This window comes from Ahaetulla prasina, chromosome 1 (assembly GCF_028640845.1).
Source record: "Ahaetulla prasina isolate Xishuangbanna chromosome 1, ASM2864084v1, whole genome shotgun sequence".
In the NCBI taxonomy this organism is placed as follows: domain Eukaryota; kingdom Metazoa; phylum Chordata; class Lepidosauria; order Squamata; family Colubridae; genus Ahaetulla; species Ahaetulla prasina.
The window spans coordinates 24,733,255-24,759,352 of record NC_080539.1 but is presented as its reverse complement, the minus strand read 5'-3'; the positions used below and the strand labels follow the sequence as shown (position 1 = coordinate 24,759,352).

The 26,098-nt window shown below is 41.8% G+C and overlaps 1 protein-coding gene across 4 annotated transcripts; it reads left to right on the top strand.

The window, feature by feature from the left end:
* On the top strand, positions 1 to 25,978 carry LIG3 (DNA ligase 3). Of its 4 annotated transcripts, none has more exons than XM_058164461.1 (20): positions 1 to 140; positions 1,374 to 1,918; positions 3,246 to 3,389; positions 6,156 to 6,356; positions 7,901 to 8,052; positions 8,580 to 8,746; positions 8,992 to 9,069; positions 10,598 to 10,760; positions 11,177 to 11,332; positions 12,246 to 12,377; positions 13,228 to 13,307; positions 13,638 to 13,725; positions 14,621 to 14,698; positions 16,101 to 16,224; positions 17,377 to 17,519; positions 19,242 to 19,316; positions 19,585 to 19,731; positions 21,556 to 21,730; positions 22,526 to 22,620; positions 25,742 to 25,978. In XM_058164461.1, exons 2-20 carry the CDS (start codon positions 1,399 to 1,401, stop codon positions 25,976 to 25,978), a joined length of 2,955 nt encoding a protein of 984 aa, XP_058020444.1. In that variant the 5' UTR covers positions 1 to 140; positions 1,374 to 1,398. The 4 variants fall into 4 exon arrangements, with proteins under 4 accessions (XP_058020444.1, XP_058020446.1, XP_058020445.1 ...); XM_058164462.1 differs by lacking the exon at positions 1 to 140 and adding an exon at positions 171 to 323 and having other exon boundaries at positions 25,745 to 25,978; XM_058164460.1 differs by lacking the exon at positions 1 to 140 and adding an exon at positions 171 to 323.
* Positions 25,979 to 26,098: the final 120 nt, after the last annotated feature.

Genomic DNA, 26,098 nt, shown 5'->3' with positions numbered 1-26,098 from the left:
AATCGTTTACTCCGCCCCTTCCTTCTCCTTCCAGGCCCAGGCCACGTGGGAATTAAAGCTGCCGCTGGGAGGAGCGAGCGCGGCCGGAATTGGGGAAGCTGAGCGGCTTTTGTTCCCGTTCATGCTGGCTCTCTCTTCGGGTAAGGCGGCTGCCTTTCTCCCGCGTCTCGCCTTTCTTTTTTGCCTTCTCCCAGCGAGCTGCGAGGGCCCCGGTGAGGAGGCTAACCCAGAGTGGGGAGAACAGACGTGCCGGAGGGGGGAATCCGGGGGAGAAATGGTCGGTGGGCGCGCGAGGATGGTCCGCGACGCCCCCTTTTAATCCGGTAATATTAATGTTATTGCCAATAGAGGTAGTCCTCGAGTTGCGACCACAATGGAGCCCCCGTTTTCTGTTGCTAAGTGAGACGTTGGTTAAGTGAGCTTTGCCCCTTTCCTGCCCCAGTTGTTAAGTGAGGCACCGCAGTGGATAAGTGAGTAACCCGGTTACTGACATATAGTTGTTAAGCGGATCTGGCTTCCCCCCTTGACGTTGTTTGTCAGAAGGTCGCGAAAGGGGATCATGTGACACCCACCCCCCCAGGATGCTGCAACCGTCGTAAATATGAACTGGTTTATTTATTTTTTTATTTTGTCACAACAGTATATATAAGCATAAGCATGAAATAACTATACAATATATAAGCATATATATAAGGATAAGTATGTAATAACTATATTAGTTGGATATAATGGAGGGAAACAATAGGACAGGAATGGTAGGCACGCTTGTGCTCTTATGCACGGTCTGAATTTTGATCACAGGGATGATCAAAAGCAGCCATAAGCCACGTTTTTCAGCACTGTTGTAACTTTGAACAGTCGCTAAACAAACTGCTGTAAGTCGCAGGTGACCTGTACCTAGGTCAGGGGTCCCCAACCTTGGCAACTTTAACCCTGGAGGACTTCAACTCCCAGAATACCCCAGCAAGCAAAGCTGGCTGGGTAATTCTGGGAGCTGAAGTCCACCAGGCTTAAAGTTGCCAAGGTTAGGGACCCCTGGCTCTCCTCCTCTAAGCTGGATGGCTATCCTTCAAGGGGATAAAACCCTAATGTTCAAGGGGGTCTATTTGGGTTATTTACCTGTCCCCTCCCCCGATTACATGGTCTTGGGGGTTGGGGGCTGTTTAGTGCTCTTGCAACTGACCCGTGTAGCTCTTCTCTCTGTGGTTCAGTTGCAATAACCATTGTCTTCCCCCTAATAATAATTCAAACAACACTTTGCTATCCCTTGAGGTCCTTGGGAAAGGAATTGATAAATGGATAAAATGCCAAATCCAGCCTAAACATTTGGCAGATTTTGTGGCCAAAGCATAATAATAATTTCTTTTTCGCAGCATCTGATTCAACAAAGGGAATTACATGCTTCTTTCTCTCAGAGCTTTTCTGAAAGCAGCCAGGAGCCATAGCAGAAGTGAAAAATTGGCCTGGCTGCCGAAGAAGACACCTCACCGTCAGACCGGTGTTCTCAGTTTCCTGAATAAGGGCGCCTTGCCTTTGACTGGCCTCCGGTACCACCAATCTGGCATCTCCAGCTTTCCCCTTCCAGCAGCTTTGCATGTTTGCCGTCTGACACCCTTCTGCACTGCCTCTGAGATGGCAGAACAGCGGTACTGTGTGGACTACGCCAAGCGAGGCACTGCTGGCTGCAAAAAGTGCAAAGAGAAGATTCTCAAAGGGATGGTGCGCATTGGGAAAGTGGTGCCCAATCCCTTCACTGAATCTGGTGGGGACATGAAGGAATGGTATCATGTCAAGTGCATATTTGAGAAACTGGAAAGGGCTCGGGCCACGACAAAGAAGATCGAAGATATCACAGACCTGGAAGGCTGGGAGGAACTGCAAGAGGCTGAAAAGGAGATGATCAATCAGCACATCTCGGGTGAGATGGGCATCACGGAGGTTGTAGCGATAGTTGCAGTTATAAAAAACTCTCTTGAGTTGACCTCCCTTCCTGATGATTGAATGAAATCCATATTGCCTTTTTTTTATGGTAGCAATAATATGGAAGTGACTTTTCGTTGCTTTCATGTGTGATTTTTTTTTTTACTTTCCAGTCTAGGAAAAATATGGAATTTTCTATTGATTTCCCAAGCAAACACTAATTAGATCTGGCCTCTTTATTATGCGTTTATTTTTTAGATCAAAGACAGACAAGGTACTGCAGACAGGAAGGGGTGGAATTGTGATCACCATTCTTATCCACTTAGCAAATGTTTTGTTAAGAATAGAATAGAATAGAATAGAATAGAATTTTATTGGCCAAGTGTGATTGGACACACAAGGAATTTGTCTTGGTGCATATGCTCTTAGTGTACATAAAAGAAAAGATACGTTCATCAAGGTACAACATTTACAACACAATTGATGATCAATATATCAATATAAATCATAAGGATTGCCAGCAACAAGTTATAGTCATACAGTCATAAGTGGAAAGAGATTGGTGGTGGGAACTATGAAACGATTAATAGTAGTGCAGATTCAGTAAATAGTCTGACAGTGTTGAGGGAATTATTTGTTTAGCAGAGTGATGGCCTTCGGGAAAAAACTGTTCTTGTGTCTAGTTGTTCTGGTGTGCAGTGCTCTATAGCGTCGTTTTGAGGGTAGGAGTTGAAACAGTTTATGTCCAGGATGCGAGGGAATTGGGTGTATTGACATTCAATCAGTATAACAGTATCCCCAAAGTCTGATTACAAAAATATGAACTGATCTTCTATTACTTTTACCAATAGACACTTGCTGCTAAGTAACACATTTATCTCAAATTTATCTTGTAGTACTGTAGACCAGGAGTGTCAAACTCAAGGCGTCACATTGTCACGTGACATATCGCGACTTTTTTCCCTTTCATTAAATTGGGGGTGAGAGTGGCCAGTGCATGACGCCTCCGGCCCGTGGGCCACAAGTTTGACATTCCTCCTGTAAACTTTTTTAATGTATTAGGAAGTTTGCATGATCTCAGTGGAAATATAGAATAAATTCTGGACATTTTGAGGCTGTTAGAGTCAAATTGTATGACTGATTCTGTTAAACTGCACAATAGGACAGGTTTGGAAAATGGCAATGAGAATTATCAGAAGTTTGAAGACTGCCTGATAAAAGAGCATCTTTAGCCTTGAAAAAAGAAGTGGGTAACTGTTAGAACTTTTCAAACATCTATATTGTTCAGGACACAGAATAATGAATAATCCCCTCTCTGTTCACAGACCTTTCTTCCAAACCTGCAAACACTCCAAAGAAAAAAGCTGTTATCCAGGCAAAGATTTCTCCTAGTGGACAAATAACATCACCCAAGAAAATGCCTCTGGTGTCTTCAAATCCTTCACCAAGGAAATTTTCAGGTTTTACAGGTTGGTGAGAACTTTTACTTTCTTGCAGCATATTGCTGACATTTCATTTTGACTTAAGGTAGCAGTGCAAGCAAAAAAAAAAAAATTAAGCTATGTCCTTGCTAAATTCAGCAACCTATTACCAGTTTTTAATTTCTGAAGAAGGAAGTAGATGAAGCACAACTGTTTCAAATTTCAATTAATGCTAACTAGAAGAAAGAAAGCCACTGGCTCTGGTTGAAAAACTGTACTGGGCAGGATAAAACTAAAGGTACATGCTCATGATAACTAGGCACAGTGTGTCCTGCAAACATACAAACTTTATGAAGCTGAGAAAAATAAAGGCCATTCTTGTCCCAAAGTTCAGGATGAGATTGGAGAGTGAAAATTATGATGTTACAATTCTGTGTTTGGAATTATAGTCAAATAGCAAAATGTATCTCTGCTGTCAGAAGGTTTTTTTTAATAAAAAAAAATACACAATCACAGTTGAGCCCAGAATTTATGTTGCTAAGTGAGGAATTTATTAAGTGCGTTTTGCCCCTTTTCATGGCTTTTCTTGTCATTTTTGTTCAATGAATCACTGCAGTTGTTAAATTAGTAACACGGTTGTTACTGTATTTTTCGGACTATAAGACGCACTGCAGTATAAGACGCACAAAGATTTCAAAGAGGTAAACAAGAAAAAAAAAAGTGTTTGCCCTCCCCAGCCCCCAGGAGCACTCTACAGGTCTCCCAAACCCTCCGTGTGTCCCGTTTTTCACAAAAATGGGATGCGCAGTGGGTTTGAGAGGCCTGCAGAGTGCTCTTGGGAGCTGGGGAGGGCAAAAATGGGATGCACAGGGGGTTTGGGAGGCCAAAAATGGGCCCATTTTTTGCAAAAACGGAGCATGCAGAAGGTTTGGGAGGCCTGCAGAGTGCTCCTGGGGGCTGGGAAGGGCAAAAATGCCCCCATTTTTGTGAAAAATGGGCCCATTTTTGGCTTCCTAAACCCCCCACACGTCACGTTTTTGCCCTTCCCAGCCCCCAGGAGTACTCTGCAGGCTCCCCAAACCCTCTGCGCATTCCATTTTTGGGGGGAAAAACGGGTCTGTTTTTCACAAAAACGGGACGCACGGGGCGGGGTTTTGAGAGGCCAAAAATGTCTGTATTCGGTGTATAAGATGTACCAACATTTCCACTCTCTTTGGGGAGGAATGTGTCCGAAAAGTACGTAAGTGAATCTGGCATTCCCATTCACTCTGCTTGACAGAAGTTCGCAAAAGGGGATCCCATGGGACACTGCAATTTTCATAAATATGAACCAGTTGTTAAGCATCTGAATGTAAATCACGTGACCATGGGGATGCTGCAAACGTCATAAGTGTGAAAAATGGTCATTAAGTCACTTTTTTCAGTGCCGTAACTTTGAACGGTCACTAAATGAACTGTTTTAAGTCGAGGACTACCTTGTTTTGCTCTCATGAAATGCTCAACCATGCTTGCACTAACCACAGATCATTGCTTCCCTAGTGATCTAGTGGCTGTTTGATCTGCAGACTGAGGGCTATTTCAGTATCCCAGCCGTTTTTATGGTGGCCAGCTAGCTGCTCCCTCTTGACTTTTTTAAACAGCATAAGAAATAAAGGTGGGAGCCTCCATCAGCCTACACACAATCTGACTTTGTTTGAATGCAGCAGGAGGACAAAGAGCCAGAGTCAGGTTCTTTGAAACTGAAAATAAATCCTTTTCCAGCACCAGAGGTGTTTTTTTAGCAACATTTGTTGAATGGAAGGGGATAGACTTCCCAGAATTTCAGCAACTGAACTGTTACCGCTGAAAATGCATTCATCTCCTTAAAGTATAGGGTGGAGCCTTTTGTAATTTCTAATGGGTCTTTAAACTGGTAAGGATGTGGGTCTTTGCTGTCAACAAATAGGTTTGCAGATATGTACAAAATTAGAATCAGCCCTTTGAGGTGAAAGCAACAGCCTCTTCTCTTTTTCCTCCAAAAGGTTTAGCTTCTTATTCTGTGCTGTCTGCCAAAAGATGAAATGCAACAGTCAGTCTCTGCCATTCCATCTTTCCTTCTACCACAGAGTTTTGATATACCTTACTTCTATTCTTATTCATCTAATTATTTTATCAGATGTGTGGCATTTGGGAGTATCATCTTACAAGCATTAAGAGAGCCAATTGGGTGCAGCGGTTAAACTGTTAGCCTAGAAATCAGGAGATTGTGAATTCTAGGCCTCAATTAAGTATGAAACCCAGTTGGGTCATTTGGCGTGAGTCAGTTTCTCTCAGCCTACCCCACCTGACGTGCTTTCGAACTGCTAGGTTGGCAGAAGTTGGGACAAGTAACGGGAGCTCACTCCATTATACGGCGCTAGGGATTCAAACCACTGAACTGCTGACCTTCTGCCAATCTAGCCATTCGAAACCACGTAAAAAAATGCAAGCAGAAAAATAGGGACCACCTTTGGTGGGAAGGTAACAGCGCTCTGTGCACCTTCATTGTTTAGTCATGCCGGCCACATGACCACGGAAACATCTTCGGAGAGTGCTGGCTCTTCGGCTTAGAAACAGAGATGAGCACCACCCCTAGAGCCGGAAACGAGTAGCACACGTGTGGGGGAACCTTTATCAACCTAACAGGTGGTTGTTATTGTGGGAAAAATAAGAAGAAGTAAATTAGATATGTTTGCTACCTTGAGTTGATCAACACGTATAAAATAAACATATGGAAATAGTAGATGAATAAAGTTAGGACATTTCTGTTTGCCCTCAAACTCTTTCTCTGTTCAGCAAAGTCGGGCACTCCTGAAGAAACGGCCAGCTCTGGCTCTTCTCACAAGCCCAGCTTGTCCACCGAGAAGAGTGATCCAAAACATAAAGATTGTTTGCTGCGGGAATTCAGAAAGCTGTGTGCAATGGTGTCTGACGAATCCAGTTATAATGTAAAAACTCAGATAATTCAGAACTTCTTACAGAAGGGAACCAGTGGAGGTACAATTTCTTTCTCTTTGTTTTTATTTGTGGGTCTGGATAGAAACAAATCTGGGATAAACATAATATTTATTATAATTTAATAGCAATTTATTGTGTGTATGTATTAATCATATATATATATATATATATATATATATATATATACATATATATATATATATATTTATATATTTATATATTTATATATTTATATATATATATATATATATATATAAAAGCCAAATACCACTCATCACCAAATCTCCAGAAAGGTACAGCCTACAAACTTGAAATTTGGCACATATGTTCCTCTTGGCTTCTAGGTGCTCGCTAAGAAAGGATTTTTCAAAATGACCATCAGATCATTAGTATTTCATATACAGTATTATATTAAAATGCTCTGATGCTAAGGAGTTAGGCATTCTACTCCCCCTCCCCACCTGAAAGGAACTCTGTCCCAACTGCCAGTTGCCTTATATTAACACACTCTGATGCTAAGGAGTTAGACGTTGTACTCTCCCTCCCCACCTGAAAGGAACTCTGTCCCAACTGCCAGTTGCCTTATATTCGCACGCTCTGATGCTACCCCTTCGCTACACCAGGCGTGGGCATGGCCAGCGCGTGACTCATCTGGCCTGCAGGCTGGCACATTCTACTCTCCCTCCCCCTCTGCTCCAACTGCTAGTTGCCTTATATTAACACGCTCTGATGCTACAGAATTACACATTCTACATTAAGTTTCAGGCTTTAAGTGTCAATTTATCAAGCCTGATCACATAGTGTCAGCCTCCACTCCAATCTTCGCATAATTTTTGTACAATTTATATTCAGTAGTTAGAATGTAAAATGCTTCTTTCTGTAATGTAAAATAGTTAAGGATATAAAATGTATCATTGCCCATACAGGGTAAGGGAAAGGGGCCTTTAAGAGTGTCGGCTGACATAACAGTGGGGGAGGGGTGATTAACGGCTGAATGTTAAGAGCGCGGGCTTTTCCAACAGATACTGCATTCCTGAGATGATTGACAGCTAGAGACCGGCGGAGGAAGATTACCACGGGGGCCGAGAAGGAGCTGGCATTGGACCAGACCAGCCTGACCTCCTGAGGGAGGAGGGACAAATGGGGGGATATGAGATGTTAGCCATATTTTGTCTCAGATCCAACTTAGCACTGCTGCTATCAAGATTGTAATTAGTAAAAGTACTTTTCTTTATTTGCAAATGAAGTCAAGGTGTATTCTTTCCTAGTTATAATCAGAGGCAGCCTGACACATAGTTTCATAGAAAAGCACAGGCATCCAGCTAGTTATATTATAATTAGGACAGGAGTGGCAGGATCTCATTGATAAAAGCAGTGAAATAGCACAATGCTAAGAAAGGCAGAAGAGCACCTAGCAGATGATGACTTGGGGAAAGATGTATCTATTATCCCTAATGGTTAGCATTATTCTTCTCATCTAATGCAGCCTAGAACAGAGGTGGTGGAGGCTAAGTCAGCTGTTGGTCTGAAAAACAGTAACCCTGTTTCTGCTGACCTATTGCAAACATCTGTACCTCTTCCAGATGGCTTTCGAGGTGATCTCTACCTAACCATCAAGCTACTCTTGCCTGGAGTCATTAAAAGTGTTTACAACTTGAATGACAAGCAGATCGTGAAGCTCTTCAGTAGGATATTCAACTGCAGCCAGGAAGACATGGTCCGAGATCTTGAGAAGGTAAGCAGAAAGGAGTCAGATTTTTGGTGGACAGTATCCCTCTACATAGCATGCCTCTTTCTCTAAGAGGTTGAGCACCACAATTAGAGTCATAAGTCTTGACAGTCAAGAAGTGAGTCACCTGACCAGATCCAAGTTTACAGCCTTTCTTTGCGACCATTGTTAAGCAAATGCTGTAGTTGTTAAGGAAACCCAATGTTTCCTATGGGGCGTTTTTTTGCCAGAAACCAGAAGAAAACATGGTTTTCGGCAAAACAGTAAATCAAGAACTACCTATACATACAATTTACTGGCAATTTATGTAGATGCTCTAGGATTGCATCCATTGCTTTTGCAGATCGCAGGTTGAACTTCCCTATTGGTTTGCACTTCGAATGGGCTGATGTCAAAAGATTCCTGAGGCTTTCCTGATTGGAATTAATTTATTAATGTCATTTATAATTACAAGTTATTACACCTATAAGCCAAACACTCCTCTGCCCGTAATAGCCCCCTTTGTAACTGTTTCCTTTTGTATCTTAAACCAGGGTGACGTTTCGGAAACGGTGCGGATCTTCTTTGAGCAAAGCAGGTCTTGCCCTCCTGCTGCCAAGAGCCTTTTGACAATCCAGGAAGTAGATGAGTTCCTGACGCAGCTGTCCAAACTTTCCAAAGAAGAGGAGCAGCAGAACTTACTGCAAGAAGTTGCATCCAGGTAGAAAAAGGATATATTTATGAATTTTGAAGTTGGGTTGGGGGTCAGATTGGAGCAGGTAAGCCTGCTCAGGTATCTGCTCAGTGATTGCTTAATGCTTCCAAAGCCTAGCAGGTTCTGCTCCTATTCCCTGCAGTGGAGGACCTATTTCGGCGGTAACATAAATATACACAAAACTAGAGGCCCGGCTTCTTAGCTGTGTATTCACGTAGGCATTTTGCATTTGTATCCCTCTTTATTTTCAGGTGCACCGCTAATGACCTGAAGTGCATCATTCGACTGATTAAACACGACTTGAAAATGAATGCTGGCGCAAAGCACGTGTAAGCTGAGATCAGGTTGAGAATATCAGAAATCTAAAAGCAGAACATGTTAGCGGTAATAGTAAGGAGATTATATAATTAGATAGATCTACTAATTAGTTCCAATTAATTAATTAATTAGGTCTAGTTAGTTCTCTGGGAAGCTTGGTGGCTCAGTGGCTAAGACGCTGACCCTGTCGATCAAAAGTCGGCAGTTCAGCAGTTCAAATCCCTAGTGCCGCATAATGGGGTGAGCTCCCCTTACTTGTCCGAGCTTCTACCAACCTAACAGTTCGAAAGCACGTAAAAAATGCAAGTAGAAAAATAGAGACCACCTATATAGAGGTAACAGTGTTCCATGCGCCTTTGGCATTTAATCATGCCGGCCATGACCAGGTCTTTGGACAGCGCTGGCTCTTCGACTTTGAAACAGAGATGAGCACCGCTCCCAGAGTCGGGAACGACTAGCACATATATGCAAGGGGAACCTTTACTAATTATTTCCAAGACCCTTTGAACTCTGATTGTCAGTCACTATGGAAGAAAGGTGTTCCTTTCAGGTATGATCCAGTGACTTCCCAGACTCCATGGTGACCATGCAGAGTTTTGTGTTATTAAAAGAGTGATTATTACTTTTCTTTAAAGGGCAAAGGTACTAAAACGGGATGATTTGAAGGTGCCTTGAGGGGATGGCTCTCACTCAAGGAGTCCCTCTCATAAAGATTCTGTTGCTCTACCATAAATCGTCACTCCAACTAAACATTCACCCTAATAATATTTCCAGATGCTGTTGAACTAAACTTCCCATCAGCCCTTGTCAATATCGCTAGTAACTGGAAAGTAAATTCAATATATTTAGAGAGATGCAACTTGGAGAAATTTGTCTTCACCAAACTGGTTGAATCTAGAAGCAGTCATTTTCTTTACGTTTGTGGGTATATCTGTTCTTTAGATTCAAATCCTGCCCTTCCTCCTAAGCCCGTACAGCAAGTCCTCCTATTTTTTCTCCCCACAATAGCATCCCTTTGGGATAGGAAGAAAATTACTGGCCCAAAGTCACCTTATGAGCTTCCAAGGACTTGACCTTGAGGTTCCCCAATCCTTTTCCAGCTACACCAGTGGTGAAATCCTCCACTGGTCGCCACTGGTTTTTTGCCCACAGATGCGTGGTGCATACCAGGCGTGTGGTGTATGCCAGATGCACGCTGCAGGCGCAGTGCACACCAGATGCATGCTGCATGCACATGCATGCATGGTGCGCATCAAACGTGTGCTTTGCATGGGAAAGGAGCCGTTTGAAGGTAAGTAGAACAGTGTGGGGGGGAACAGCTCTGCTGTGCTGTGCTATTTAGCACGATTTCTTGCTTTCTAGCTAATATAAATTGCACGGCACAGCTAATCGTTGGAAATACTAGTTTGGACCAACTGGTAGCTTTTTTTACTACCAGTTTGCCCATACTGGTGCAAACCAGTAGGATTTCACGACTGAGCTATACCCACACACACCTCTTTCTAAAAATAGTAATCATCCTGCTCTTTTCCTACCCAGACTTGATGCATTAGACCCCAATGCTTATGAGGCTTTCAAAGCATCCCGTAACCTCCATGATGTGGTGGAGCGAGTGCTGAAGAACCAGCAAGACTCTCAGCCAGGCATGAAGAAAATTCTTAGTGTCCAGGCAGCCCTGATGACCCCGGTTCAGCCCATGCTGGTAAGGTACAGCTGGGGTCTGCAGAGATGTGGTTTTTCTCAGCTGCAGCCACAGGCTCTGGAACAACCTCTTTGCCTACCTGTGTCATCCTGTTACGTTCAGTCTTTATTTAAGGCATGTAGACTTCAACTCCCAGAATTCCCCAGCCAGGATGCTAGGAGTTGAAGGACACATGTCTTAAAAGTTGCCAAGGCTATGAAACATTAGTATACGCCTGGTTTCCATGCAGGCAAGAACCTGTTTATGCACCAGTCCATGACCATGCTGGCCAGGGAATTCTAGACCAGAACATCTGAGAGATGTTTACTTTGAAAGGTTGTTGTGAATGGAGTCATGTCTAATTTGCCAGAAGGCAGCTGGTTGTTAATAAGCTAACTGGAATTTTTTCCCCCCCTGTCTCTTTCCTATTCTGTGAGGCTGAAGCGTGTAAATCGATTGAGTATGCCATGAAAAAGTGTCCCAATGGCATGTATGCAGAAATTAAGTATGATGGAGAGCGTGTCCAAGTGCACAAAAAGGGAGATCATTTCTGCTATTTCAGCCGCAGTCTGAAACCTGTTCTCCCTCACAAGGTTAGCGGAGTGGATGGGCTGCCTCTGGGGGGGAAGTACGGGTTTCTGACTCTTGTGTGGACATCAAGCCATATGTTTGGTTTAATCTTAATCTCAGCCACAGTGAAATCCAATAGTACCGGAACTATAGTTTGAGGTGACATGCTTTGTAATTTGGTCAGGGAAAACAAGGAGTTCTGATAGTTCTAAGTTTATACTTGATTTAAAGTATTGCAAATGAAACGTTGACCTCACAGTTTCCACTTTTGTGTTTAATTGTGAGCAGTAATTTTTTCCCCTTAACATAAATGTGCATAACTTTTTTTAAAGCATTGGTTTCACCTTTCTTTTTATACTACAGTCGTCTCCCAGGTGGCTTTTTTATTTTTGCAAAAAAAATAAAAAAAAGTTTCTACGAGTGAGATGGGCAGTATCAAAATCTGACAAATAAAATATAATAAAATAAAAACAAGGATTGCAAAAGAAAGGAAAAAAAGAGTGGGGGGATAAAAGGAAGGAAAGCAGCATTTTTATTGCAATAGCATGAAGATCTATATGCCATCCCCCTAGCACTTTACAGCACACTCTGGGCAGTTTACAATGTAAGCATTATTTGCATATTGCCCGCAACAATCTGGGTCCTCATTTTACTGACCTCAAAAGGATAGAAACCTGAGCCTTGTCAGGATTGAACTCCAGACTGTGGGCAGAAGCTGCCTACAATACTGCATTTAACTACTGCTCGGCCAGTGGGTTTGTCCTATTTGATCTAGTCCTTCTGAGAGTTGAAGTCCACACATTTTAAGCTCTGAGGTTGAAAAACACTGGGCAAGTCAAATCTCTCTGTCTACTTTTAATGCCAGCTGATAGTTCTTGGGCCAGCAGATGGGCTGAAAAATTCACAGAACGTATTTGCTTGCTTGCATTTCATCAGGTGGCTCATTTCAAGGACTTCATCCCCAAGGCCTTTCCAGGAGGACACAGTATGATCTTGGACGCTGAAGTTCTTCTGATCGATACCAAGATAGGGAAGCCTCTGCCTTTTGGGACGCTGGGAGTGCATAAGGTACTTCAGAAGGTCTCTTCCATCACCAAAGAGATGATGTCATTCAGTGGTTCTCAGCCTTTTCTTCACCATGGACCCCCTTTTGTGGCCACAGACCACGGCCACGGGTCACTGGGACTTAACTCAAAATTTAAATCATAATATTCCTTCAACCTTTGCAGACCCCTGTGACCTCTTTGCAGCCTCCCTAGGGGTCCACAGGTCACAGGTTGAGAACCATTGGTACAATTTATAGCAGACTTCTTTTATAGAGCAGGGAGTGAACAGCCTGTATTTAAGAGAAAGAATGCAATAATGAAAAGGTAACAGCCCCTTTTAGCTAATGGGGAGGGAATGGAGCCCAGATTTCTCCCAACATATTTCTTCAGAGAGAATTCTCATCCCAAATTAGCAAAGACTATAGATTTATTCTAGAAGATGTTGTATAGAATAAGTAGAGAGTGGCTTCCCCCCCCCCCCTTATAATACTAGAACTGGAATTAATTTGGTTAAAAGTTAGAGATTTCTAACTGATAAAAAGGCCAGATTTCAGCATCATAGTTTCATACCATAGGAGGAGTGGGGATGGGTATATTTTAAAAGGAGAAAATCAGTTTTCCCTCTCCAATTCAGTGACTGTTTTTATAAAAATGCAAACAAAAATAACCTGCAAAAGGGTGCATGGGTGGGCTACAAGTTATCTATCCCTAGTTTAGACTTTGTCCTTCTTCAGAATAGCAAAATATCCTTGGTTGTTGCTGCTCACAAAATGACATCATGCAGTCCAGCTTTTCTTTTCTTTCTTTCCCTTTCCCTTTCTTTCTTTCTTTTCTTTCTTTCTTTCTTTTTTTTTTTGCTATCCCATTTGCAGAAAGCTGCTTTCCAGGATGCCAATGTTTGCCTTTTTGTCTTTGACTGCATCTACTTCAATGACGTCAGTCTGATGGACAGGTAGGTGCATAACGAGTGCTAATCCCCCTCTCCAGTAAGGTGGGCCTAGAAGGGCCCTTTGTAGCTAGCATTGTTTCTTGTATTGGCCTGGATCTGAGCAAAGAAGTGGGCTACACTTTTTGGTTGCCAAAAGTGAGTTCTCTGCTCCATAAAATTCTATGCTGGATTATGCGCACCCTCTATGTTTAAACTGATTCTCCACAAAGTATAACAGTGCTCAGCAAAGTATGCCCCAAAGTGCAGAATCTGTTTGACATTAGAACCATTAAAGGAACTTTTTCTCAGCCATGTTTTCCTTCTGGTGATTTGCCCATTTTCTGTTTCCTTTAGGCCTCTGCGCGAGCGTCGCAAATTTCTCCACGATAACATGGTGGAAATTCCCAATCGAATTCTCTTTTCAGAGATGAAGCATGTCACAGTAGGTACCATTTTGGATGGCAAGAATGAGACTTGGAGAAGCTTAAAAATGTACAGCGGGAAGTTCTTTGAATCTTCCATACATGAATGAGCCACTTTCTGTGTCTCAAAAAAATGTTATGTCCTCTTTCCTATCCTGATGCCATTCATTCATTTGTAAAAGTTACATGTATATGGCCGCCCATCTCATACAATGATTCTAGATCACACTCACAACAAGCAATAAAAACAGCACACACACACCCAGGGGCTAGACTAGATGTGAAGTGTTCTTTCTCGATTCCCCATCCTGGAGCCCTATGTTATATATAACTGCTTTCATCTTCCAATCCATCTGGATTAATAGATAATAGTGTCAAATGTACAAAAGCAATCTTGACAAAAACCATCACCTATGCAAAGAGAGATGAAGCAATATTTCAGTCTCAAGAAGCAAGGTCATATTCAGAAGTGACTTAAACAGGCTCTTCTCTGGTTCACTGAGAAGGAGGAGAAGGTCTGAGAAAGAGGAGAAGTACAGAACAATCAAGGTTGCAAGGTTCTTGTTACAGCCAATTTCAATCAGATATAGTTCTAATGTTTCTATTGAATTGATTTTCTGGTCTGGTCTGAAAAAGATAAGTAGGCTTTAATGAGATGCTAACCCTTCTAGCTTTACAATTCATGAAAGGTACGTGCACCAAACATAGGTCATAAGAGGTAGAATGCCTTAGGTAGACCAGGAATTTTCAAGCAAAATGAAATGTGAGTTGGCTGGCTGGCTTATTATCTGAAATAAATGTGGACAACAGGCCAATTAAATCATCTGGATAAGACCTTCGGAAATGTTTAAATATCCAGTGGGGTTGCTAATCTAAGTCCTGCCTTTGCAACTTTCTCTTTTCCTTCTTTTCCAGAAAGCTTCAGACCTCGCCAACATGATCAACCGAGTCATTCGGGAAGGGCTGGAGGGATTGGTGCTGAAAGATGTGAAGGTATGCAAGCGGCTGTTTTTCCCCGCCCATTTATGCCATCAGACTACAAAGTCTGTCAAATTGAAAATAGCACTAGCAATAGCACTTAGACTTATATATCGCTTCACAGTGCTTTACAGCCCTCTCTAAGCAGTTTACAGAGTCAGCCTCTTGCCCGCAATAATCTGGGTCCTCATTTTACCCACCTCAGAAGAAGGAAAGGCTGAGTCAACCTTGAGCCTGGTGAGATTTGAACTTCCAAATTGCAGGTAGCCGGCAATCAGCAGAAGTAGCCTGCAATTCTGCACTCTAACCACTGCGCCACCGCAGCTCAAAAGACATAACTGGAAAGCAGTTTTGACTTCAGAAATATCGCCCCCCCCCCAAAAAAAATTTTTTTTTAAAAAAGTATTAAAGACTATAAAGCCTTGATAGATCCATCCTCCCGTGGCCCTCCTGAGCTTCGTTTTCACTGGCAGAGGGTTGCAGGAAGCCGTCGCAGCTGAAAACAGAGCTTGAGAGCCTGTTTTCGCTGGCAGAGCGCTTGGGCCACCACAAGTGCCCCCAACACAAGTGATGTTGAGCTGGCCACACCCACCCTGCCCATGCCCACTCCTGAGATCAAACAGAACCCTGATCCGGCCCTCAGTGAAATCGAGTTTGACACCCCTGATCTTGACTGTCCTCTTCAGCATTCCTTCCAAATCTCCAAATATAAAAAGCATTTAATCCCAGAATGATTAAATGAATCTGTTCTGGAGAAGGAACTTTCGTTCTTTACCTTGACTCTATCAAGGCTGTTTTTGTGGAACTCGGAGTCAGAAAAGGCTGTAAAATTAATGGTGTTAAGTCACCAATTCCTTATTGCAGATAAGCGGACCTCTAGAATTGAGTAGAAAAGATGTTGAAGAAGTCATGGTATTATGATTTTAAAGCTATTTTTGCGGGGTGAAATATATTGACACAGATTTTTTTTAAAAAAATGAATTAGTTGCTCATGCGTATCTCTCAGTATATTAACCATAAGAATTATTAGATTAGAAAGAATATAAAATGGGCGAGAACTTATATTGTCACTAGAGTTAGAGAAGAATTATGCAGTTTGAGACTCAAGGATTGCATGATGCTGTCAAAAACCCTCCCAGAGTTCCTGTAAAAGTTGCTGCTGAATTGTAATTTTTATTGTGACGGATAAGGGAATCAGTAAAATTGTAATTATGAGGACCGTGTTGAGTGTAATTTAGCTGAAATCAAGAGTTGCCCTCCGATCTGTCTTCTCCTTTACCTTTTGGAATGTCCATACTAATTAAAGACCACCTGCAGCTCTTTATCTCCAAAGGTAGGATCTGCACTAAAGAGAGTGAGACTGGTTTCACTCTCCTTGGAATCTGTATCATTCCCATTCTGCTTTTGTCTTGAATAGAGTATTTATGAACCAGGAAAACGCCATTGGCTCAAAGTGAAGAAGGACTATCTGAATGAGGGAGCAATGGCAGACACAGCAGACCTGGTGGTTTTGGGTGCCTTCTATGGCCAGGGGAGCAAAGGTGGGTATTTTTTAAGAAATCCAAACTCTTAATTCTTTCTAGTTCGCACTGACCTGCTGTAGTTCTCCGAAGTGTTAGATGGGAGTTTTGAGATGCTTCCCAAGATGTTTGAACTTGGAATGTTCTGCATCCAGATCAATAAAGAGCAGAACTACTCGTATTTATACTGAGGCAGTATAGTAATTGAGTCACTAACTATAGTTCTCCGAAGTGTTAGATGGGAGTTTTGAGATGCTTCCCAAGATTTTTTTTATTTACATTTATATCCCGCCCTTCTCCGAAGACTCAGGGCGGCTTACAGTGTATAAGGCAATAGTCTCATTCTATTTGTATATTTACAAAGTCAACTTATTGCCCCCCCAACAATCTGGATCCTCATTTTACCTACCTTATAAAGGATGGAAGGCTGAGTCAACCTTGGGCCGGGCTTGAACCTGCAGTAATTGCAGGCTGCTGTGTTCTAATAACAGGCTTCTTACCAGCCTGAGCTACCACGGTTGGTTGGAATACCACGGCCATTCCAAGTTCAAAGATGTTTGAACTTGGAATGTTCTGCATCCAGATCAATAAAGAGCAGAACTACTCGTATTTATACTGAGGCGGTATAGTAATTGAGTCACTAACTATAGTTCTCCAGAATTTCAGTTTGGAATCTCTATCCCAGTGTTTTCTCAACCTCGGGAACTTTAAGATGTGAGGACTTTAATTCCCAGAATTCTCCAGCCAGCCAAGTGGGGAATTGAAGTCCCCACATCTTAAAAGTTGCCAAGGTTGAAAAACACTGCTCTAGCCTATTGAAGTTGTTTGGGAGTGGAACATGGGAAGTTCTACATGCAGAGCACATGATTGATTATTTCATTTTCATAACAAATATTAAGAGTCTGGTCCTCGCTGCATAAAGAACTGATTTGATTAGGAATCTGTCTCATTATAAACCTACTTCTAACTTAATCCTTTGTGTGAAGCTCTGGCTTTTCAGAGCCTCAGACAGTCTTTCTCAACCTTTTAACCAAGGCTCAGGAAATACCCGCAACAAAATTGTGTTAATTGCAGTCTCTGAGTGTGGTCATGAGAAGAGATTAAAGAAGATAAAATTAGATGTATTCCCTTCCTCCACCAGATTGCCATTTTTGTCTCTTCTCACTGCGATAGGTGGGATGATGTCCATCTTTCTCATGGGTTGCTATGATCCCGACAGCCAGAAGTGGTGCACGGTGACCAAATGTGCTGGTGGACATGATGATGCCACACTTGCCCGGCTGCAGAAGGAATTGGACATGGTGAAAATCAGCAAGGTTTGTGTGTAGAAGGTCTTGTGGCTCACCAGATGAAAAAGGGCCCCTGTGATTCTTATCTTGCAAGGAAATGACAACGTTTTTGCTATAACTTGAAACATTGAAGCTAAAACTAACTTTTTTAGCATTAAACTTCTCTCTGATTGAGTTTAATGCTAAAGATCGAGATCCAGTTTCTTTTCCTCATTTGACCATGTGCACAGATAGTACATTCGGAAGATCATCCAGATCTGGGTTTTTAAAGTTCATAGAGGGACCATGCTCTTTTCTCTATATCACTGCATTTAAAGGAATATTAAATGCCGTTTTACTATAACTTGGTCCTAATTAATAACAACTCAGGTTTGTGCAAAGTGGAATAAATAGGGAAGAGGTGCAGAAGACAGGGTTGCTCCTTCTCATTTCTATTTGTTGTTACATTGAAACTGAATTATTCTTCTAATCATTTCATCTCTCTAGTATCTCAGAATAATGCTGGGTTAAGATAGGGCCTGGCCTACAATAATGTACTTACCTATACTAAGTTAAAACTTACTTGCAGTGTTTGTATATTGTCCCTATTATAGAACTCCATGTACCATAAAGCAATTGAAGTTATGTAGTAATTGTCTCCCACAATCACAACCACCACCAAAGTCCTGTTGAAATAATCTATTATTTGGTTTTTGTTTAATATGTTGTTCAGGTATAGCAATTTGTAAATCGTGGTCTTTGACAATAAGAAGTTCTATTATTGTGACACCAGCAAACCATGATTAGACCATTATAGGTGGGCCTAGTTCCAGCATAGTGTGTGAACCCAGTTAACCAAAATCTTGATGGTGTTAGAAAGCTTGAAACTATTATTTTATTGGCCCTACCTTCTAGACTAGGGGTCTCCAACTTGTAAGACTTGTGGATTTCAACTCTCAGAATCTCTCAGTCAGCTGGGAGCTGAAGTCCACAAGTCTTAAAGTTGCTAAGAGTTGGAGACCCCTGGTCTAGACTACTGAACATCCCAAAATATCTGTCTCAAATTTTACTGCTTCATTGTTACTGCCTCATGAAAGCCAGATATTAGTAGCTAATTTGGAAGAAAGCTAGAATAATCTTTTTCATAGACTTAAAATCACAATTGGGACCAGACTTTCTGTTATCTAAGCAAGGCAGTTCTTAAATGTGCCACACCTGATTTTGCCACCACAAAATGAATCACTGCAGTTGTTAAAGTGAATCCGCTTTTCCCATTGATGGTGCTTGTCAAAAGCTGGCTGGGAAGTTTGCATCTAAATTTTGATCACATGACTGAGGGGATGCTGCTACAATTGTAAGTGTAAGAACTGGATGTAAGTTGCTTTTTTAATTGCTGTTGTAACTTCAAACAGTCACTACATGAATGGCTGTAAGTCGAGGACTACTTTATTCTAATCTGAAATAACTTCAGGAGTTTGCTAATCAGCCAAGTTTCTGGGATGCTTGAACAGACTCTTGGTTCAAACTTTCTGGAGGATGGCAGCCGTATTCAGTCTACCTTGTTCTATACTAGGTCTTTAATCTCTTTGGAATTATTCAGGTATTAAATGCTCGCTTGTGGACAGCTTCTATGTCAAAGCTTTGAAAACTGCAGTGCAATTTTCTTAGAAGTTGGGGAACCATTTATTCCTTTATTCCATTATTAAAGTATTTCCCATCCCATAGTAATAAGCTAAATTGATGGATGCCTCTTTTTCTTCCATTGTTTAGGATCCCAGTAAAATTCCAGACTGGTTAAAGATTAATAAGAATTATTATCCGGATTTCATTGTTCCAGACCCAAAGGTAAAATGTCTCATGGGAGTGGGTGTTTCCCATGCAAAACTGTCTTGCTGTTGAGACCTTGATGCTTTCTGAGCTTGGTTATTTGCTTGCAAACATTTCAATATCCCATTAGGTGATATCAGTGATGTTATCTAGGTGGGTAATGAAACACCTGTAAGTAAACGATCAAGCTCAGAGAGCACCAAGGACGGCACATCACTCACTGTACTCCATCTCTTGGTTCATTGGCAAGGAGGATTTTTTTTCCAATCGTCACCATTTGTCTTAGGCAGCACCAGTCTGGGAGATCACAGGCGCTGAATTCTCTAAAGCAGAGGCCCACACAGCTGATGGGATCTCAATCCGCTTCCCCCGGTGTACTCGTATCCGGGATGACAAAGATTGGACTACCTCCACCACCCTCCCACAACTCAGGGTGAGTCACTTGTTTTACGGATATAGCCACCTATATATTCTGAACATGCTATACTGAGATCTGTATCTATGAAATACCATTCCCAGCATTTTTTTTTAATTTACATTTATATCCCGCCCTTCTCCGAAGACTCAGGGCAGCTTACACTATGTTAGCAATAGTCTTCATGCTATTTGTATATTTATATACAAAGTTAACTTATTGCCCCCAACAATCTGGGTCCTCATTTTACCTACCTTATAAAGGATGGAAGGCTGAGTCAACCTTGGGCCTGGTGGGACTAGAACCTGCAGTAATTGCAAGCAGCTGTGTTAATAACAGACTGTCTTACCAGTCTGAGCCATTTCATACACATACACACATACATACATGTGTGTGTGCGTGTGTGTGTGTATATATACACACACACACAAACACAGTATGTGTGTGTGTGTGTGTGTGTATACCGTATTTCCCCGAAAATAAGACCGTCTTATATTTTTTGAACCCTGAAATAAGCGCTTGGCCTTATTTTCAGTGCGGTCTTATTATTTTGGGGTGCATGGAGCAAGACGGGGCTCCTTTTGCTGTCTTACCTGATTTCCAGCTCTGTCTCCCTAATCCTAACCAGAGGAAATGGCTGGGACCGGCTCTGCATGTGTTTAAATATTTTCGGGGAGGGCTTATTTTCAAGGGACGTATTATTTTCAGGGGAGGGTTTATTTCTGGGGGAGGGCTTATTATCCAGGGAGGGCTTATTTTGGGGAAAACATGGTATATGAGTATGTGTGTATACACACACCCCTCTAAATGGCCCCTCTATAGGGCCGTGGTGGCTCAGGCTGTAAGATAGCCTGTTATTAAAACACAGCTGCTTGCAATTACTGCAGGCTCGAGTCCCACCAGGCCCAAGGTTGACTCAGCCTTCCATCCTTTATAAGGTAGGTAAAATGAGGACCCAGATTGTTGGGGGGGCAATAAGTTGACTTTGTAAATATACAAATAGAATGAGACTATTGCCTTACACATTGTAAGCCGCCCTGAGTCTTCGGAGAAGGGCGGGATATAAATGTAAATTGTATGTATGTATGTATATGTATATAAAAGATGTGGTTTACATCTTGTCATTGAGAACTATTCTACCCCATTATCTCAGAGTACCTTTTGAAAAAGTATCCCCATCTCCTGAATCTCTTACTTGGTCAAGATAGCTATAAGATACCTTCATTTTTCAGTGGCCATGCTATGGATAGCAATAGGTATAAGCAGAAAAATAGGAATAGGAAAGGAAGCATTGTTTAGTGTTCTTAGCCATGAAATGTAGGAATGGGACTCTCGGTAGGTTTCTGGTTCCTCATATGAGAAAGACCTTTGCTCCCTATGTTGCACTGGTGAATTCTTTGAAAGGCATATGGGTGACATCATGGGGTAATGGGATCCAGAGTTGGTAGGTCAGTCTGATTCATATCTGACCTTGTAGATCAGCTTTTGTCCAACCTTCAGTCAGAATAATTCAAACCCATCTATCTGGAAGAGGCTGGCTTGAGTGAAAGCATCTAAATTCTACTTCCAGAGAAAATAGTGAATAGTAACTAAAAAGTTAGTATGTACACACTGAGAAAAAGACAGCAAATTGAAGCTTTAGATAACCCCAGATTTCTCTCATCCACATGAAGCTGGAATCTGTGCCATTTGTTACCCAGATGTTTCATTGGAAATCATTTACCAGCTGCCTATTGTTCCAGAAGAATCTGAATTGTATCTTGTAGGCAGAAGTGAGAAGTTATAGAAGGACTTGCTACAAAGTTCCCCCCCACTTCATGGAACTTTCTGGCTTTCATGCAGGAGCTGTACCAATTATCTAAAGAAAAAATGGACTTCTTGGTAGTTGCAGCAGAAGAGGAGAACTCCACAGCGGGCAGCAGTGGAGAAACTGAGGGCCAGCCCAAATTATCTTCCCCTTTGAAGGCTGCAAAACAGCATTCCAGGAAATCCCCTGCGAAAGCCAAGAAGCCTGAAGGTGAGCAGTGGAGAAAAGATATTAAAAAGTCTCTAGGGATCCATTTTTACTTCCCCCCGCCCCCCACAGTTAATTTCTTCCAGTAAGATCTTGTTCTGTAGAGAGAGAGGATTATGGTTGTGAGGACAAGAATTTTTGGAATAATTGCTGTGTACCCCATGTACACAGTGATTTCCTGCACTGTGATTTAAACACTGCAACACCTTCTTTCCAATTTAAACATGTTTTTTCAGGGGTCCTATTTACATTGCCAAGTGCTTAGGTAATCTATTAAATCAATTATATTTTATAACAGTATAAAAGTATTGTTTTACTACTATTTGGTAGGTAGGTGGGGCTAATTACCATTATATATTTTGAAAGCTTTCAAATGTTTTTGGGCCATTCCCTGTCTTCAGCAATGAAAATTAACTTCTTATGGGCAACTTTGGTCCATTAGAAACTGAATCAAGTTCTGTTCTGATTTGTGCTACCAATGTTCAAAATGCTCTTGAGTATAATATAAAAGATGGTTCAGTGGTCAGTGTGAGAAGGTACATACAGCATTCCAGTCATTGCAGAAACAATTACCTGTTACCAACTTTGAATCTTACGATGAAGCAAGCTATAAAATCAGGACGAAAAGCTTCATTATTTTCAAATATAAACATCAGTCAGCAGGAATGGCTGCAGACCCTGTCTGAAGGTGTCCTCTGTCTATAGTTGCATAGGCAGGATAGTCTTTCTTATATGAATCCATTGCTTTTTGCCATCTCCTTAGGATTGATGTAGAAATGTCGGTTTTTTTCTCATTAGCCAGCAAACTGGTAGATAAATCTCCACTGAAGAAAACTGAGGGAAAGCGAGGAGAAAAAAGAAAAGCACCCGAGATGGAGGAGGACAAAAGAAAGGTAAGAATCTCAGTGCAAACAAATTAGAAAATTCTGTGAACCTCCTCATCATCTATAATGTACATTCTAAGCTTTTTATAAGGATGGAAAACTAAATTTCATACCCCAAGTAAATGTTACTCGAGTCTGTTCCAGTTCCCAAGCATTTCATACTACAAGTAGTCCTCAACTTGATGTCACAATTGGGATCAGAATCTCAAGTTGCTGAGCAAAACAGTCATTAAGTGAGTTGTCATGTAACCATTCTGCTCAACAACCACAATCTTGGTACTGCCAATCGTGGTCATAAGCAGTCTCTCAGGTCGGTAAGTAGAGAGTCTGATGTAAGGAGTATGTTGGTGTCTGAGGGGATTGGAGTAGGCACTGGGAGCCTGGCACACACAGACTTCAGGATTCATCAGCATGTGGAAACCTTCCGTGGCTGCTCCCCACCAGTCCCAGGGTGCCTATTATGTGATTTTGAGAAGCCGCCTTCCAAATAATTGCAAGAATAGTGCCTGCTTAAAAACTGGGGCAGGGCCACCTTGGTGGGAAGGTAGCCCTGCCAAATAGGTTGGGTGCGCCTGTCAGCAGCTGTAGAAAAACTGCAAAGCTAAGTGGGACAATTTTGCACACTGTGGAATTGTAACCAATTAAGGCCTCCTAGACCTGGTGGGAGGGGAGCAAGCTTGGGCCTCCTGGGTGTGATGAGGTGGAGAGCAGGCCTACAGGGTTGCAGCACCTTTGCATGCATGGGTGGGTGGGTGAGATGGGGAAAGAGATAGGTGGGAGAGGAGGGTTGCAGCGTCCCTACAGTCACAGTGTGGGTGGGCAGACAGCCAAGCATCTGGATTTTTACCATGGGGGAGCAGCAACAGATGCAACTTTGGGTACAAGTCCCTTCATTCAGTATCATTGTAATTTCAAACAGTTGCTGAACAAATGGTTGTAAGTTGAGGACTTTCACAGAATAGCCAGTCTGGATTTTCAAAGTTCTCTTTAACTTCAGCTATTTCTTCAAGAAATGTAGTCTGCACTACAGAAATTGGAATTGTTCTAGAGGGGAGTTGGACAGTATTTTCTGATCAGCATTTGGCTATTGTAATTGAATTGCATTTCTCCATTAAAAGATAATTGGTTGCCAATCACCAATTTAGGGTATGCTGAGAACAGAGCTGAATGCTTCCAGAAGCATCTTTTTGGCAACTTCACCTTCCTCCTTGTTAGAAACAATATTGAACTACATATGAACTTGACAAGGAGACGGTTGGATTTTTCAAGCACTCCCTGTGCCCATCACAAAACTATGAGTTCTTCAGCACAATTATTGTTTTCCTTACAGAGAAGCTGAATTGGAGAGTTAGCACTTCTCTTTTGTTCAATGGAAGGCAGTGAGGACACCAGGCCCTATCTGAGACCTCGTAACATACTCTCAAAACACCATCTCAGATTTAGCCATTAAATGACTGCAGTAAACCAGACTGTTCTACTCTTATTCACAAATTCTAAAAGCTTTTCACTTAAACAAAACAAAGAAAGCACAAAAAACCCGGTTGGTCAATTAATTTGAATTTTGGTAGTTTTGCACTCCTGTATGAATGCATCCCCTCACCCCTGTCTATAAAAAAATTGTCTGGGATGTGGGAAGAGAGGAAGAAAAGACTGGATGCAACCATTTCACATTTTAGCAAGCATCCGGTGAACACATTTGCAATATTGAGTATAATTGCCAGAAGGGTGGTTTCTCCATCTGATGGGGGTGGGAGCTGTTTATTTTTTCCCTAGTGGCTGTCACAGGTCATTAATGCATTACAAATTGGGTTCTCGTTTACTGTTTCCTTGAATTTCCTTCTCTTAAAGTAAAGCAAGGTTCTTGAATTATTCTACTTTTTTTAAAATTCTGTTTCCTAAGTAGCTACAGAATTACGTTTTGTCACTAACTGCATTCACACATAAACTTCATCATCTCATTAAAATAATTTATTTTCTGGGTGCACGCAGCACATTTAACCAAATACAGGTAGCTATGGTACTAATACCATTCGTTTAGTGACCGCTTGAAGTTACAGTGGCAGTGAAAAAAGTGAATTATAACTGTTTTTCACAGGACCACTGCAGCATTCCCTCGGTCATGTGATCAAAATTCAGTCACTTGGCTACTGGCATGCATTTATGACGGTTGCAATGCCCTGCAGTCATGTGACCACTTTTTGTGACCACCTAAGAAGCAAAGTCATTTAACAGTGTTATTAACAACTGCAGTGATTTGCTTAACAATTGTGGGAAGTAAGATCATAAAATGGGACAAAACTCACTCACCCGTATTTTTCGGACCATAAGACTTACCTGACTATAAGACACACCTAAATTTAGAAGAGAAAAACAACAAAAAAAGTTTTTGGCCTACCTTTTTTCAGGCCTTTTCCAGTGTTTTTTTAGCCTGTTTTTGAGGCTTCTTCGGCCCATTTCTGAGGCTTTGGCCTCTAAAAAATTTTTCCAGAGAAAACAGGCTGAAAAAAGCCCCAAAAATGGGCCGAAAAAAGTCTCAAAAACAGGCCCCCAAAGCCTCAAAAACAGGCCAAAAGAAGCCCTCAGAAACCAGCCAAAAAAGCCCCCAAAACAGGCCAGAAAAAGCCTCAAAAAGGCCGAAAAAAGGCCCAAAAACAGGGCATGCAGAGGCCAAAAAAAAAAAAAATGGCTGGCGGGTGAGTGGGGCTTCAGCAATGTTCAGTCTATAAGACAAAAACATTTTCACTCCCTTATGGGAGACAAAAAAGTTTGTCTTATAGTCCGAAAAATATGGTAACTGTCTTGCTTAATCACAGAAATTTTGGCCTCAATTGTGGTCATAAGTCAAGGACTACCTTATAGTCTGCGCTCCCACAGCATGCAAAGCAAGAATAAAGCCCTAGATTAATTCTAACCAAGTTTAGCATTTTCAGGAAATGTAGTTCCAGAATCTTCCACAGACCTGGTTAATAATTTTTAACAGCCCCTAAATGCTGAAGTATGTTTCTCTTAATGAACGCTGTTACCACAGATTGCCATAGCCCTGTTTCCTTCTGAATTCCTTCTGAACCTTTTAAAAACATAATTCTTGTTGACTATTCATCATCCTCTTGTGTTTCCTACCTCAAAACAGCAGATGCTACTGGACATATTCACTGGGGTTAAGCTTTACCTTCCCCCTTCCGTGGAGGGTTTCAGGAAACTCAAGCGTTATTTCGTAGCCTATGATGGAGACCTGGTTCAAGAGTATGATGCCACTTCAGCAACACATGTGATGGAGAGGATGGAAGACAACCCAGCTGCTAAGCATGTCTCCCCTGAGTGGATTTGGGAATGCATCCGAAAGAGAAGACTGGTGACTCCATGCTAGATTATCTGCTGTAAGCAAATTCCCAGTGGGGAAAATGATTAAATTTAGAGACTTCTTAACTGCATCCATTAAATGAGCACCATCTGGAATGAATCAAGTACCTAATGAAAAAATGAATAT

Bases quoted from the DNA above. Each gene is read 5' to 3' on its own strand.
- LIG3 (XM_058164461.1), top strand. From the start codon at position 1,399: ATGCTTCTTTCTCTCAGAGCTTTTCTGAAAGCAGCCAGGAGCCATAGC. The intron at 8,053-8,579 runs GTAAGCAGAAAG...ATCTTAAACCAG, and splicing joins TGGTCCGAGATCTTGAGAAG to GGTGACGTTTCGGAAACGGT. The intron at 8,747-8,991 runs GTAGAAAAAGGA...CTTTATTTTCAG, and splicing joins CTGCAAGAAGTTGCATCCAG to GTGCACCGCTAATGACCTGA.